At 38.8% G+C, this 16,065-nt stretch overlaps 1 protein-coding gene across 1 annotated transcript; it reads right to left on the bottom strand.

The window, feature by feature from the left end:
- Positions 1-1,130: 1,130 nt before the first annotated feature.
- On the bottom strand, positions 1,131-13,076 carry mfsd14ba (major facilitator superfamily domain containing 14Ba). Its single transcript, XM_074617797.1, has 12 exons — positions 12,785-13,076; positions 8,938-9,036; positions 8,654-8,716; positions 8,151-8,278; positions 7,373-7,487; positions 6,816-7,034; positions 6,381-6,494; positions 5,593-5,664; positions 5,313-5,425; positions 4,865-4,962; positions 4,102-4,265; positions 1,131-3,525 (listed from the first exon to the last, which is right to left on the bottom strand). Exons 1-12 carry the CDS (start codon positions 12,875-12,877, stop codon positions 3,253-3,255), a joined length of 1,551 nt encoding a protein of 516 aa, XP_074473898.1. The 5' UTR covers positions 12,878-13,076; the 3' UTR covers positions 1,131-3,252.
- Between the last annotated feature and the right edge of the window lie 2,989 nt (positions 13,077-16,065).

Here is a 16,065-nt window from a genome sequence, read left to right as displayed (position 1 = left end):
AAATAAAATAATAATAATACAATATAAAATAAAATATATGTATTTTTTATATAAGATATATATTTTTATTTCAATAAATTTAATGCAATTTAGCTCATTTGATGATTTTAATTTAGATTGAGATTCGACATTTAAATATTTAATAGCTATTTAGTATTTTAGCTGTTGCCCCAATGTCAACACACAGAGGCACTTCTGTTCTACACTACATAGCTTTTTTTATTTTATCTAAATAATAAAAAAGTCTAATTATATATATATATATATATATATATATATAATAATACAATATACAAAAAAAATATATATTTTTTTTATATAAGATATATATTTTTATTTCAATAAATTTAATGCAATTTAGCTCATTTGATGATTTTAATTTAGATTGAGATTTGACATTTAAATATTTAGTAGAAGGAAGGAAGATCATGAACCTGACATTGTTTGTCATCTAATGTTTCCAAGGTATGTATGACCTTTAAATCTAAAATGTATTATTTAAAAAAAAAATCAAAATCTAATTTATAATGAATTTGTAATATAACATAACACCCCAAACTGCATGTGATTATCATAAAGTGGGCATGTCTGTAAAGGGGAGACTCGTGGGTACCCAAAGAACCCATTTTCATTCACATATCTTGAGGTCAGAGGTCAAGGGACCCCTTTGAAAATGGCCATGCCAGTTTTTCCTCGCCAGAAAAACAAACATTGGACTTTTATTTAACCTCCCTCCCAACGAGCTAGTATGACATGGTTGGTACCAATGGATTCCTTAGATTTTCTAGTTTCACATGATACCTTCACTCTAGCTCTGAAAGAAAGTAAAGTCATGGTTATAACTATGTTAAGTTCTTCAGATCTCCTTTAGTAAACAAATTAAATCGAGTTCATCAGACCTAACAGTGTGTACAGTTACATAAATGCACTACAAATGTTATTTTTCCACAGTGACGTCCTCATGTCCTACACCAAGAACATATAACAGAACATATAGTCACTGTTTCTGAATGAGATGAGTCATTCCACAGTTGAAATAGGCTAAAGAGAAAACATTTTTCTGGTTCTCAGGAGGATGTGTGGGAATAACAACCAGCTAGAATTAAAAAAAAGCACTATTCAAGCAGATGCCTAGTGTTGTTCTGTTTTAATTTCCAATAACCAACAACTGGCTGGTACATTTCCAGACAAGACGACAGACAACGTGTATTTACAGTGAATCCCATGTACATTTCATATCTTAACATGTACAAACATCCAATCCATGTACAATATTTACACTGTCGAGTCAGAGTCACTGCTGCAGGACTAACTGAGCGAGTGCAGTCGTCAATTAGATAACTGTGAGTGTTCACATGCACACTAATATCCTACTTGTGATCTGGGATTTTATGATCATCTTTGCTACAGAAACTTGGATTTTCACTCATCCTGGTTTTCAAAAATTATGTGATTTGGGTTATTTCAAGTAGTCTTTGATTAATGAAAGATCTTAAACAGATTAGATTAAAAAAAATTATTAAAATCTGTTTAAGTTTATACAAGAAAAATTGCAGATACGTTGATCTGATCTAGCACCTTTCAAATTGTATTTAAAAAAAAAAAAAAAGATGAAAATAAGACTCATTACCAGGATACTAGTGTGCAGGTAAACATGCTCAGGCGTGACAAATAACTATCATTATATTTTGTTTCATAATCTAATCTGAATGAACATATAAAACATAAAGAATGATCTCATATAACAGTTATATATGTTTAGCTGCACAGGGGGGAATTGAACCCCCAACCCAGACTGTGTTAGTGCCATTGATCTACACAGGACTGAAAACTGAAGGAAAACCTTCATATCAACCACAATAAACAAGCCAATCTCCCTTATATACAAACCCTAATATCATTCACATGTACATTTACATTTCAAGCTCATTAAGCAAATAACTATATGTGCACTCTGTGTCAGTTATATACTGCTAAACTTTCTAAGTCTTCTCTAAAGCTCTGGTAAAATCTCCGTCTGATGCTTCAAGTATAAGTTCATTCACAGGAATATCACTGCTGTCAGGGAAAAACCTCATATCTGCAACAAATAACCTTCCAACTGTGGGTTATGAGACACCCCTCAGCACGCAAATGTCCAGCGATGTTCCAACACTGTTGACCGCTACAGCTAAAGTTGCAGCTCTGAGGTTTTCCCACTGGCAGCAGCCAGCAGCATTCATAATATATATATAATATTGATATAAAAATAAAATAAACGTGATACAAGATGAGTAAATCCAGGTTGAGTGTGATTTAAAAACACGCTGATCTGAGGTAGAGTGACAAACGGGGATAATATCTGGTGAAATTGCGAGTAAAAACTACCCGGGGAGGTGCTCTGTTATTTTGATTAATTTTTGATGACCGTGAGATGAAAATAACTATTAAAACTTTTGACATGTTGGATTTCAGGTGGCTGACTCATCTCTCAGCTCATCACATTCATTCCTTGTTAGCGATCGATAGCTCGTAGAAGGTAAGACACTGTACACTTATAAAAGAATAAAAACCCTGCCAAAAAGAAAAAGAAAAACTTCTTAAAATCTTCAAAAAAAAAAAGTATAAATCAACACTAATGTTTTGGCTGCAGTAAATATGTTGTTTCATTTGTACAATAACCAATAAGAAATAATCACAGCATCAAAATACGGCTTCAAAAATGATACAGCTGAAGGTAAAAACACCTTTTCTTGTTTATCACAAAAACAATCAACAACTTCAAGCTTAAAGATGAACGATAATCCTTCCATTAAAAACGCAAAAATACTCTTTCCCTTCAGGGGATTTGATGTGGGCGTGTCCCAAACCAGGCCATAAAAAAACAGTTAGTCCCTCCTCTTGTCAATCCAACGATGGTTTCCCTTTAAACTGTGTTGGCCCTGGTGGCCCCGCCGTCTTGCTGGCAGTCAAATAATCCTCTTCTGTCAAATCGTACGACAACATCTGATTTGCAGCTCCCGTCACCTGGTGAAAGAAACATCCTCATTGGTCGCTCAAAAGATGTTACTGCCTGAAGTTATATGTCAGTACCGCCTCCTGGCAACGCAATAATGCTATTGGAGCTTCTTGCCGCCAATCGCAATCTTCTGACAATAAAAGTACACTTAGTTCCACCTTGCAGCAAAGAAAATGTGCTCATCTTTGTTACAGAAAGTCAATCATTCAAACCGCGATGTAAGTCCCACTTTCTGTGGTCCTTCCACCTGTCCATCAAACGATACTGTCCTGCAACAGCGGCTCAAAGTCCTCGTCGCTGGCGGTGGGAGGGGTCTCCTCGTCACTGCCCGGAAGGGGGGTGTTGATGTGGACGCCGGCCAGTGAGGACATCGACTCTTTGCTGTCCAGGTGGGGCTTGTCGCTGAGGGACAGATGGGAGGCGGAGGAGGAGAAGGAAGTCTTCTCGGGGATGAAGAGTGCAACGATGAAGGCGACAACCACGCTGCACGCCCCCAACAGGAAGGGCGGGCCGGGGATGAGGCCTCGCTGAGAGAGAGAAAGACATTTTTCCTTTCATTTTCTCAAATCTCATCTGGAGCACAACTGACTAAAGCATATCACACATTGCTCATATTTTCTCTGTTAAACATGGCATGGCAATTCATTTTATATAACACATTTAATTCCAAGTAAAATCAATTAATCAAAAAATATGGCTGTCAATCGATTCAAATATTTAAATGGGACTAATTGCATAACTGTCCATAGTTAATCGAAATTAATAGCAAATTAATCACACATTTTTTATCTGTTCAAAATGTACCTTAAAAGGGAGATTTGTCAAGTATTTAATTCTCTTATCAACATGGGAGTGGGCAAATATGCTGATTTATGCAAATCATGCATACATTTATTATTGGAAATCAATTAACAGCACAAAACAAAACATCAGTGTGACCGCCTGCCTACGATAGACTGCTGACATAACTGCTTAGAGTAAATATAGTTAGATGCAGGCAAGAAGTGCAGAACAGTTTTCTGCAGAAAGAGAGGAAGGTTGTGAGCCTCTGGTGTGGAGGGTTGGGGTGTATTTGAGTGTATTTGAGTGTATGCTGGCTGTACCTCAGTGGGACTCTGCACAGGCAGGGGGTCGATGTTGAACTCTCCCTGGATGGGGTCTATGGGGCTGAGCTCCACGTTGAAGAGGAAGAAGATGAATCCATACAAAGCTGGACCCAGACCATTACACAGACCTCTGATCCCTGTGATCATGCCCTGGACCACGCCTGCAGGGGGGGGACAAGATATGGTCATGTTACTGGAGACATGTTACTGGAGACACAGTGAACGCTGTATCTGCTGACAGATTTAACTTTCACTGCCTGGTTTAGTAATACAAACTTCCATCTGAAAAATCCATAATAACACACTGACCTATTGATCTGAGGAGAGGAGGAGAGGAGAGGAGGAGAGAATAGGAGGAAAGAAAGGAGACGAGAGGAGGAGAGAAAGGAGAGGAGGAGAGAAAGGAGAGGAGAGAAAGGAGAAGACAGGAGGAGAGGAAAGGAGGACAGAAAGGAGAGGAGGGGAGGGGAGAAAGAGAGGAGAGAAAGGAGAAGACAGGAGGAGAGAAAGGAGAGGAGGGGAGGGGAGGAGAGAAAGAGAGGAGAGAAAGGAAAGGAGAGGAGGAGAGGAGAGGAGAAAAAGAGAGGAGAGAAAGGAGAAGAGAGAAAGGGAGGAAAGAGGAAAGGAGAGAAGAGAGAGGAGAGAAGAGAAAGGAGATGAGACGAGAGTAGAGTAGAGTAGAGTATGGTAGAGTAGAGTAGAGTAGAGTAGAGTAGAGGAGAGGAGAGGAGAGAAAGAGAGGAGAGGTTTTCTTTATCACCTTGTTTATCCGAATCAGCAGAATGTGACACCAGAGCAGAGACAGCTGGGAAGGTGATGGAGGACATCGCTGCTACAGCACCAGCTGCCCAAATCATCCTGTTAACAAACATGTATGTCAGATCTCTTTGTGATATTGTCCAGATTATATTTCAATGCCGCCACCACAGAAACAATTTAAGGTTCGGCAACAAAACTATGTCATTAGGTTTAGGCAACAAAATATAAGATTATGGTTTAGGTTAAAAGAACTACAACTCCTTGAATCATACACCTTTTCACCAGCAGTGAACAAACATCAGCTTCTTAGTTTGATTATTGGAGCCAATAAACAATGCATATGATATTAGGTAGCTATACTAATCATGTCATATTGCTAACCATTCCCTCTTTTCAACCTACAACCAAAAACAGGTGGTGAAAAACAGAAACCTCTCATCAGATCTCACCATGGCTCTGATCCAAAGCCGTACCAGGCCAGCTGGAGGATCTGGAAGCCTAAACCCAACAGAACGGTGTTTTTATTACCCAGAGTCCTCATCAGCAGTGTGAGGAAGAGAGTCTGAGGAGGGAGAGGGAGGAACAGGGATTTTTATTTTGTTCAGACCTTGTACTTGTGTAAGAAACATGTATAATTCATGTGTCAGGATGTGACACTAGAAATGATGAGTGTAAATGGGGCTTTATGTGTAAATGGTGTATGAATATCCTCTGGAGTGTTTGTGTTACCTGTGCTACGATGGACAGGATGCCCACCACTCCAATAAAGACAGCGATGGTCGTGGAGGAGAAATTTATGACCTGGAGGGACAGATAGACATTTGTTTTTATCATAATTGTTACTTTCTAAAGAGTCATTGAGAAAAAAACAAGTATTTTATGCTCCCTAATAAACTAAGATATGTGAATGAGAATGGGTTCTACGGATACCCACGATTCTCCCCTGTTATTTTCACGTATTCTAAAATAGTGTATTTGAATATTTTTCCATACTGGGGTTCATAAACAGTCATGGAATTACATAAATTGGGTATTTCATATAGTGAGACAATTTTTTGACCTTGACTTGACCTCGCTGTATAAAATGACCTGTGGTGACCTCTAGGATAATCACAGCCTCATGAAACCTTACAACCACAAACTAGAGACCTAGAGCATTCAGAGGATGATCGGCACAATTTTGCCTAATATCTTCATGGCACAGCCTCTTAAAGACAGTCATTTGTTTGTTGTCACGGATCCCATGGGTTTCAGAAGGTTTGATAATTGTTTTTTTAGGGGTGCTGAGATGATTTAGGAGTGAGCCGTCCTAAAAAATAGTCCAAAATCACCAATGCTATTGTTTAACGTTATGTTAATTGGTGCACAGAAAATTATTAATTTGATAGCGCAAATGTGACGAAAATCTTTAAATTCCACACACAGTCACTTTAAAAAGCAGTTGTAGTAACAATGGTAGTAGTACTGTTAATACTTGCTCTTGGGAAAACAGTGCATTAGGCAGCAGTGTGTCTCACCTGTCTCAGGTAGAGGAAGAAGCTGGAGTACTGTCCGGCCTCTGGCAGGTAAGACAGGAACACAGTGATGCAAATCAGTAAGACTGTCGGGTCCTGACCCACCTTCCTCAGAGACTGAAGGAGAGAGAGAGAGACGGGAAATACAAAGTTACTGTAATGCCTGGGACTCAATGATACAGTCTGGGAAATGCATCTGACTCATATCCATTATCAAATATTATTATATCATTATGCTGTAGCAGTATCAGGCTTTCATACAATGTAATCCTATAGCATCATTAAATTATTAAAATAATGTTACTGTGATGAGGAACACTGAGGTGCCTTCACCCACGTCGCCACTACTGTGTCCAAAAACACAACAAATCCACCTGCTATGACTTCATTATTCAACCAACCAATCAGATACTGTATTGTAGTATATTGGTTACTGACAGCGAAGGGGTCGGCCTGCTCCCAGGATATGGGCGCCCCCCAGGTGTTGAGCCTCATCTTGTCCGGCAGAGACTCGGGCACGGCCAGCAGGATGAAGCAGATGTCGGCCAGAGCGATGAGCGTGGCCAGCAGAACCACCAGGTTGTCTCCGTACCAGGCCGACAGGTACGCACCGATAGCTGGACTCGTTACCAGGCTGGCTGCGAAAGTAGCCGACACCTACAGAGTTAAGAAGAGAGAGAGAGAGAGAGACAAAGAAGATGGATTTTAAAGGTTGGAAAACCCAGTAGGCTAAAGGCTGCATTTAATTTGTTGAAACCAAGAGGCGGAGATGCTGGAAGCATTTTTGTCTTTATTATAAGGACAATAAACTGAACACACGACCTTCTTTCAATGTGTTTCTACTAGATTTTGTTAAATTCTTCCAGTGTCTCAAATGTATAGAAGATGAATAAATAAATTAAAACACTGTATATTCATCAGACAAAGGAATTGTCTCTTGTATACTTTCATATGCATATATTTTGTATGACAACGCATCAAACAGGAGTCCTTACCAGACCGTAGGCTGTACTCCTCTCTCTTTCATCCGTCACATCAGCAACGTAGGCGAAGATGACCGAGAAGGTGACGGAGAAAGCTCCAGACATGGAGATCATGGCGAAGTACCACCTGTAGGAAGAGCAGGTGTGAGGAAAACTCAGTTCCAGTTTCAAATTCCAACTGTGGATGGATTTTCTTTTACATATATTGAAGGTACAACCTCAAACAATGGGAAACCATGTGCAAAATCTGATTAAGTCACAAGCTGCATGTACGTCGTGATTTAGTCCGTTTCCATTGCACTTTCTTGCATTTTGTTTTTTATCGATAGACTAACTTTTACACCTCAGGAAGCGTGAAAAACTTTTTTGAGATATTTCAACTTTTTTTTTTTTTACTTCCAGTATATTAATGGTTTTCCCAGTTTAGTGTGAAAGAACTTGACTGGCCAGCACAGAGCCCTGACCTCAACCCCATCCAACACCTTTGGCATGAACTAAAGCGCCGACTGTGTGCCAGACCGTATCACCCAACATCAATGTTGGACCTCGCTAGGGCTGTACCGAATGTCTAGCGGTGTCCCCGACTAAGAATCTGAATAGACGAATCTGAGTGGTCAAGTCTTGCCTATAGTCGACTGATCTCAAATCTCATTGACCCCCTCTGTTTAAGCTTTATTTATCGATAGAAAAAATATTAAAAACATCAACATTATTGGCCATCATTGTACATGTAGATCTCAGTTTGTATGACGTTAACATGATTGTGCCAGCAGAGAGCAGTGAGTCCTACCAGGGGCTGAGCCTCATCAGAGGGATCGGAGCGCAGGTGAAGAAGACGGTGACCAACAGGAAGGTCCGTCTGCCCCACACGTCCGACAACGCACCGATCAGAGGAGCAGACATGAATGACAGCAGACCCTTGATAGGAAGAGGCGACCAAATAAACAATCCTACATCTGCAATAGTGAAATATATTTCTGTTGTTTGGTCTTATATCAAACAAGATTCCACATTTATTACTCTTTTAAACATGAAGATAAGTTTACTAGTCATGGTTAGTACCTTTTAAATAATGCCTGAGAAAATTATACTGATGATGTCATAGTGATGTCATTCGGGTTGAAAAACATGGGTGTTTACGAGAAATGTAAGATGCAGAGGTTTTGGAGCCTGACCAATGCTCGGGCCTAATGTTGACATTAATCTGTCTCTTGTGTGTCCCCCATCTTTATGGAACTGGATGTATTGATATCTACAGTATGAGTCAAAAAGCTGAAGTGGTGAAGTTCTTACCTTCACGCCTTGAATGAGGCCATTCATCAGGAACGTGTGCTGGGGAAATGTTTCATGTAAAACCTACGAAGAGAGGCACAACACCGATATTTAGAAAACCTACACAGATTCAAAGTTTAAGCAAAAAATGGTAAAAAGGTAAAAAACTAGGCTGCATATCTCGCTCCACTAGAGGATACTCCAGCTTTAAAGTTCACTACAATCTGCATTAACCCATTCAGTTGCTCGGAAGTTGTCACAAACATATGACCAACGTCTTCCCACCACCACACAGTGTTACTCACAGTGAGCATGGGCATGGTGAGTAATCCCCAGGCGAAGAACTCCAGGAAGATCACCACCACCGCGTGATACACGCTGGGCCTGCCGATACCTTGCTGGAGCTGAAACACACACATATACACACCTTTTACAATCACAATTACATTTTAACGTGAATTTTACATTACATACAACATCAGTTTGTCATCATGTTAGCAGTTGTATGTCTTCTGTGGCTCTGGATGAAGATATTTAAAGTCTGTGAAAATAATCCTGATGACATTGCTATGACATCATCACGGTTCATACCAGAAAGCCTACGTTACAAACTGAGGTAGAGGAGTTTAAAAGACGTGGTTGTTCCCATGCAGCTTAAAGAAATATGGTATCACATTGAATTATGGGAATTGTAAGTTCCAGTATTTTTGGAGGTTGGTCCATTCTAGGGACTAAATGTCAGGATTTCTTGCCCTCTACTGCACAGGTTTTGTCTCTTACAGGTTCAGCATTAGACCCCAAGATGACATTTTAGATGTGTAACTTTAGCCCACTGCTAGTGTTTGCCTCCAGTCTTTCTGGTGTTTTGCCTCCAGCTAACACCGTGACGCAATCATGAACGTCATGATTAGTCTATTGACTAATAAACAAATAAAATTACATATAAAAACATACAGATTTTAACCTTTGCATAATGACATTATTTTATGGCGTACAGGTAATCGTCTATAAAAGAGCAGGCTAGGAAATAAACCCATTTTTTTTTTAACACAGTTGAGCAGTTTGGCTGATTAAAATAGAACGAGTATTAAAGTGGAGCAGCGCACATGAAGTGATTGTCAACCTACTGACACAGATACACAGGATTAAGGTGGTGATATGGACTATTTTCTATCTTTAGCTTGGATAATTACAGGTTCTACCATCACATATTTTAGATAATGACTCATTCTTTGCTGCTCTCCTGTATTATTACGCTTCATGTCAGCAGGAGGGATATTAGAGGACGAACATTAATGGGGTGAAGATTTCCGCTATCTTCAGATATTCTGGTTGCCTTTGATACTTCAAACATGGCTGATACCATTTTTTCTTAATTAATTTCAAATTAACGAACAATGCAATACAGTGACATAGTAATATCGAGCCACCTTCATCCCGGGCCTGGAACTGCGCTGCCCCACCCGTTGAAAAGTGGACAAATATTTTCAGTTTATTATGAAACTGTAGCACACTGGATGTCAGATCACTGATATCATTTTAATTAGGCCCAAGGCCCGACATGTTAGACAGCAAATAGACATTATTGCCAAGGTCCTACCTGGCTACGTTACCACTTTATGACCATAACACCTGAAAGTGGGGGGACAAAAAGTCTTGTTGTCCCCCCATTCCAGCGCCTATGTTTGGGCAAATGTGTCCCGCCTCTTTTGCTCTCCACACGGACTGTTTACCTGCATTCAACCAAAGCCTGCTCCAACGTGATTGGTCTCTACTCGGACTACAAACACAACCCATACTGGACTGAACCCCGCCTCTATCCACGGCAAGACAGTTGAGCATGACCAGCTTCAAATATCTCGGACTCATCACAGACAATAAACTCAGTTTCAATCAACACATCACTGACATCTATAAAAGATCCCAGCAAAGACTTCATGTCATCCGTAAACTCAGAGCGCTGTCTGTTGCCCGCCCAGTTCCTGTTGTTGCTTTACAAAAGCATAATCCAACCCTTCCCACTGTACTGTTCCCCCTGCCTCTTCACCATGTTAACCATCTCCAACAAGAACAAACTTGCCGGCATCACACACACTGCCTCATAAATCATCTGCCTTCCCACACACTGTCTATCAGATATGAACCTCAGAGCCATCACATGCCTGTAGCACTCACAATATCAAATGACATTGATCGTTTGACACACTGTCCCCAGTCCGTCCAAAAGTAACGCATGAGGGGTACCCAAGCCCCCAGGAGCGCCAGTCGTTGATCCCAATTATCGTAGTGGCCAAACGGCAGTGCTACAACTTCTGTGTCTGTCACGTGATGCCATTGTGCCCAAAAATACTTTTCCCCAAAGACTTACATTGGGAAAGAGACGTCTGTAACTCAGTGGCAAATTTTTTTTGAGGTGAATATACTTCCCAGTATGAACACTCGAATATCCTTTATTTGAATTATTAGGTCCTAAAAGTTGTAAAATGCACTAATAGCTGAATCCAGAGTTATTTCCCTTCCTCCGTTCATGTGAATGAGACCCAGACCGAGGCTGGAGCGAGGGCTGGGAGACGGAGTTAGCAAGCCGCGACGACACCGCGACGGTTGTGACCCCCGTGACCGAGCCATGTGAGCGACCGGACGCTACTGCACCTGCTCCATGGGCCCAATGGATGCGGAAGATCGCCGGAAGATCTGGGTACTTTTGCACTAGGAAGTCGAGCCATTTTGGCATTTTTGTCCATCAACTCAATTAATCTACTGAATGTTTCAGCTCTACCTGGTGTGTGTATTTAGAGTGAATTTAGTTTAGTTTATTACTACTACAAAACTTGTGACCTTAGTGATGCTGAATGAATGAACCCTTAGATGATGGTTCTATTAATGTTATTTTCAATCTCGACAGGTTGGTAAGAACAGGTCAATTAATCCAGGACACACACACTCTCATTGAGATGCCACTCATTTACAGTATTGTAGATGGTTTATAAATCCTTATGTGAAGATGTGTGTGTATAGGGCTGCAACTTACTATTATTTTCATTATTTATGAATCTGTCAATTCTTTTTTTTTCAATTGAACATCATCAATACAATGTCTGAAAATTATAAATGAAAAAAATACCCATTAAAATTTTAAAAATCCCAAAGTGAAGTCTTCAAATGTTCTATTATTTTCAGACATTATATATCAGACAGAGAAAAACAGCAAATCCTCATGTTTCTGCTTGATGCTGTAACAACACAATTTGAGATAAAGATCATTTTAATAGCATGTTTCTGTTTCCCCCTGAAATTATATGTCTCAATAAAGTAAATTACAAACTAGTGGTGTTAAAATAATGTAATTATTTCTCATGAAGGATGTTAAAATGGAGGCTGACAGAGCCTCCTGTTGGATCTGCTGTCCTCGCAGTAGTTCAGGCAGAGAGCTGTTATGCAACAGATAATGGATCCATCCATGACCACATCATCATCCTCTCCTCGCACTAAGCTGAGCTGTGACTGTGGGCCACATTATAAACCCGCTCTGCCAGGCTCTCCATTACATTTACAACACAACACAACACACTTCTCTCTCCATCTCCATCTCCATCTCCATCTCCATCCGACACAAAAACAGCCATTTTGGACCCCAGCTGCTCGGTTCTGGCTGTAGTCATCCATTCATTTTATCATCTCTATCATGTTTATTTCTATTACTGGTGGTTTATTCCTGCAAGCAATCGTCAATAAATACATTTTTAAGCCGATTTGAGCAGCTTTTATATGTGAAATGGTCCTATTTATGGTTGTTTTTGTTGAAAAATGAACATAAAGCACAACTGAATTAGAAAATGAGCAACATGCTTACGTCATATGTTTTAATACGTCACACACACCTGAACCGTTTTTTTATTATTATTTTTAATTAATTCTAACTGTACATTATATAAATATAACATGCATCATTTAATATATAAAAATGAAATATAATTAAATATAATATAAAAAATTAATTAAATATAATATAAAAAACTAAATATAATTAAATATAATATAAAAAATGAAATATAATTAAATATAATATAAAATAATTAAATATAATATATAAGCCTACATAATTTTAAATCTCCTAATATCAATATCAAAATGACGGGTTCATCCACCGACCGTTGCTCCGTCCTTCATGATGATCTTCTTGACGAGCACCACTCGGCCGGGGCCGGTTCCAGCCGCCGCCACCGCCGGAGGCTCCACCGGCATCTCCTCCACACACCTGCCGCGGGTCACGAAGCATCCATGTCGCGTAGATATCCGCGGTTCTCCGGCTGCTTCCAGGATTCCTCCCTAAATGTAGCCTCGGAGGAGGCTAAGAACCGAGCTAACGGCTAATAATAAGAAAGATAAACCGTGTTGAGATGACCGTTAATGTTCAAAATGTCTAACAACCGTTAGATCCGTTAGATCAGGTACTCTCTCTCTCTCACACCGTCAAGTTAGACAGGAACAGGACAGGAGTTCCGGTTTGGGTTTAGCTTCTTTTCAGATTAAAAGCAGCATTGTTTGGCATGCTTAAGTTATTTTGGCCAAATAAAATAAATAAAATAAAATAAAATAAATAAAATAAATACAAATTTACAAGAAAGAGGCCAAACTTTTCTGAGCTTATTATCTATGTCAAACAATACATTTTCTTCTATAGCTGAGTGTAGGCCTACCGACAATATTTAGTTGCAGAAACATCAGTTCCCCCTCAATATTTCTTTGTGGTTCCTTATACTTATACTTTATATACTTTATACTTTATACTTTATTGTCAGACAGGTCTGAAATTTGTTTTGCATAACAGCAGCTCCGTTTGCAACATCACAGAAAGGACAAAGACAATAAACAAGGATACAAACATTTAAACATTACAATCACAGAAGACAATATTCAGGGCCCTTTACCGCACATTTGATCTGGGATTAGGCTCCATATTTAGTTTAAGGATTGACTGATGCAAAAAAGAGTGCTTCAGTCTAACCTTATTAAATCGTGGAACCCTGTATCTCCGATTCGATGGTAACAGTTGATATTCACTGTTCAAAACATGATTGGGGTTAGAGACGATGTTGTTAGCCAGCCTTAAGATGTTATTATGATAGGCTGATTCATAGAGTTTCTCAAGGGGTTGACCAACAATCTTTGAGCAGATTTTCATTTGTTGGAGCAGTTTTGACTTTAAAGTAGTTGACAAATTCTTGTACCAAATTCTTTTACACTGTGAAAGAACAATTGCTTAAAATACCCTTAATGAATAAATGAATATACCTCTGAAAATTCATCAGAATCTAAATCAAGGTGTTTCATAGCGAGAGAACCCTTAATCTGTCCATTAATTTGAAAAGCAAAAGCTAAACCTTTTAAAAATACCTTAATTACAGAAGCCCATAATTAAGAAATTATGTAAAAAAAAATGTATTGGGTATATTAAAGGGACTGTTTGTAACTTCTGACACGTATATATCAATCCGGGTCAGTGTCCCATGCGCGTTCGCGTGTGGCTACGCTGTTCAGACAAGACTCCAACACAAACTACACAGAAGCACCAAAACCGCAAAGTTATATCTAGTGGAGCCCGTCTTGCAAAACAATGTTGGCCGCGGTCGGAGGACGCGGGGGAGACCGTAGCTTTGGTCTCCAAGGCCGGAGTCTCTGCTGTACTCTGCTCCTCTGCCTGCTTGCCTTCACTCACACACTGCACGCGTTCTCGCTGTTTTACAGTGGACGTTTGTGCAGAAATAAATCCTGCAGCTCCTCCAGACCAATAGAGGTTTCCCGTGTCTTGTGAAGTGACGGGGCTCAATGACTTTATTCTTAACCGGTCTTTGATTAATGTAGACCTACTACCATCTGATAACCTGAATTAACCTTATCCTATGTTTTCCCTTCTTTTCTTGACATATTTGACATTTATTTTGAAAGCCAAACCGCTCTACTTCCCGTCGCATCGACTGTTAATGACAGTTAATGCGGTCCAATTCAATCCAAACCGGTCTTTAAAAGACCTGGACCGGTTCTAGGCTTGACTGACCCGTGTCAGAAAACAGAGAAAAACAGGGTGCATTTGATTTTTAAACCCAGAAAATGAGAATAATAGAGAGAGAAGGTCAAATAACGGAGTGAGGAGTCTGTCGCAGCATCCCTTGGCAGGAGGACCGGTTCGTTACGTCAGAAAGAAGTAGTACCAAACCGGAAATAAGATCTTACCCTCACAATAAAAGCTCTTAATTAAACAATGTAGACCTACAAATCGTTAAAATGATTTTTTATTTATTTTACTTTTACAAATACTGTTAATAACTGTTGTAATAACTGTTTATTTCTTTATTAATTACTGTTTAATTATCTATCGGTTACTTAATATTTATTCTGTCTTAGTCACTCTTGCTATTTTTTTCAAATTTGTGGATATTTGATTTTGGGTATAAGAATAATGTATGGATGGTCGGATGCTGTGTATTGTATATATGTATATATGTCTATATATATATATAGGTATACATATGTATATGTGGTATGCAGTGTGCACATGTAGTGCAGTGTGTGGTGTATGTTTATGTATAAATATATATATGTATATATATATATGTATATTTGTGTATGTATGTGTGTATATATGTATTGCATGTTGTATTGCATGTGCATATTGTATATTATAAATTGTATATTGTAAATAATAATATGTGCATATAATAAAAGATAACAAATAGTCAATATCATTAAATTAAATATGGAAGTAATGAATTGGTATTGTGATTAAGTGATATTATAAGTAATTAATTGGTATTCTGGATTGATAACAAATATAGATTTTGATAAGGATAATTATATCAATAATTAATTTATATTTCTGTATGACAGAGATAAAAGGCAATAATTATAGTCAGACAAATTTAGGAAAATTTAATTAGAGTATATGTATGGCTCAATAAGGAAGCTGGTTAATTATTAATGAATGACTTATGGAGAAGGGGTGGGTGGGATTAAATAAATTTGTACTTCTCACTCCTTTTTGAATTATTATCATTCTCTTTTTCTTTATTTTTAATTAAAAAAAAATTGTATTCTACGTGTTCGAAATAAATTTTGAAATTAAATGAAATTACGAACCTTTAAACGTGTGATTCATCCTAATCAAATTTATTTATTTAAAAAAATGTGTAGTTACTGAATTTGTCAACTTTTATTTTGAAAAAGAAGGTGTCTTCCGGTTGGTTCGACAGTGGTAGACGGAGGTTAGCAGACATGTAAATCACGTGTCGGTGGCTGAGGTTGTGGTTGTGTGTGGTTGTGTGTGTGTGTATGAATAAAACATGATAAAACAGAGTGGTGACGGTGGGAAACGTGACCAGTCGACTTACATCATCAATCAGCAGAGAAATCAGACGCACAACGAGACGACTTAA

The sequence above is a fragment of the Sebastes fasciatus genome, chromosome 19, assembly GCF_043250625.1.
Source record: "Sebastes fasciatus isolate fSebFas1 chromosome 19, fSebFas1.pri, whole genome shotgun sequence".
Classification (NCBI taxonomy): Eukaryota; Metazoa; Chordata; class Actinopteri; order Perciformes; family Sebastidae; genus Sebastes; species Sebastes fasciatus.
Note: the sequence above shows the minus strand (reverse complement) of the source record. Positions and strands in the feature narration are given on the sequence as shown.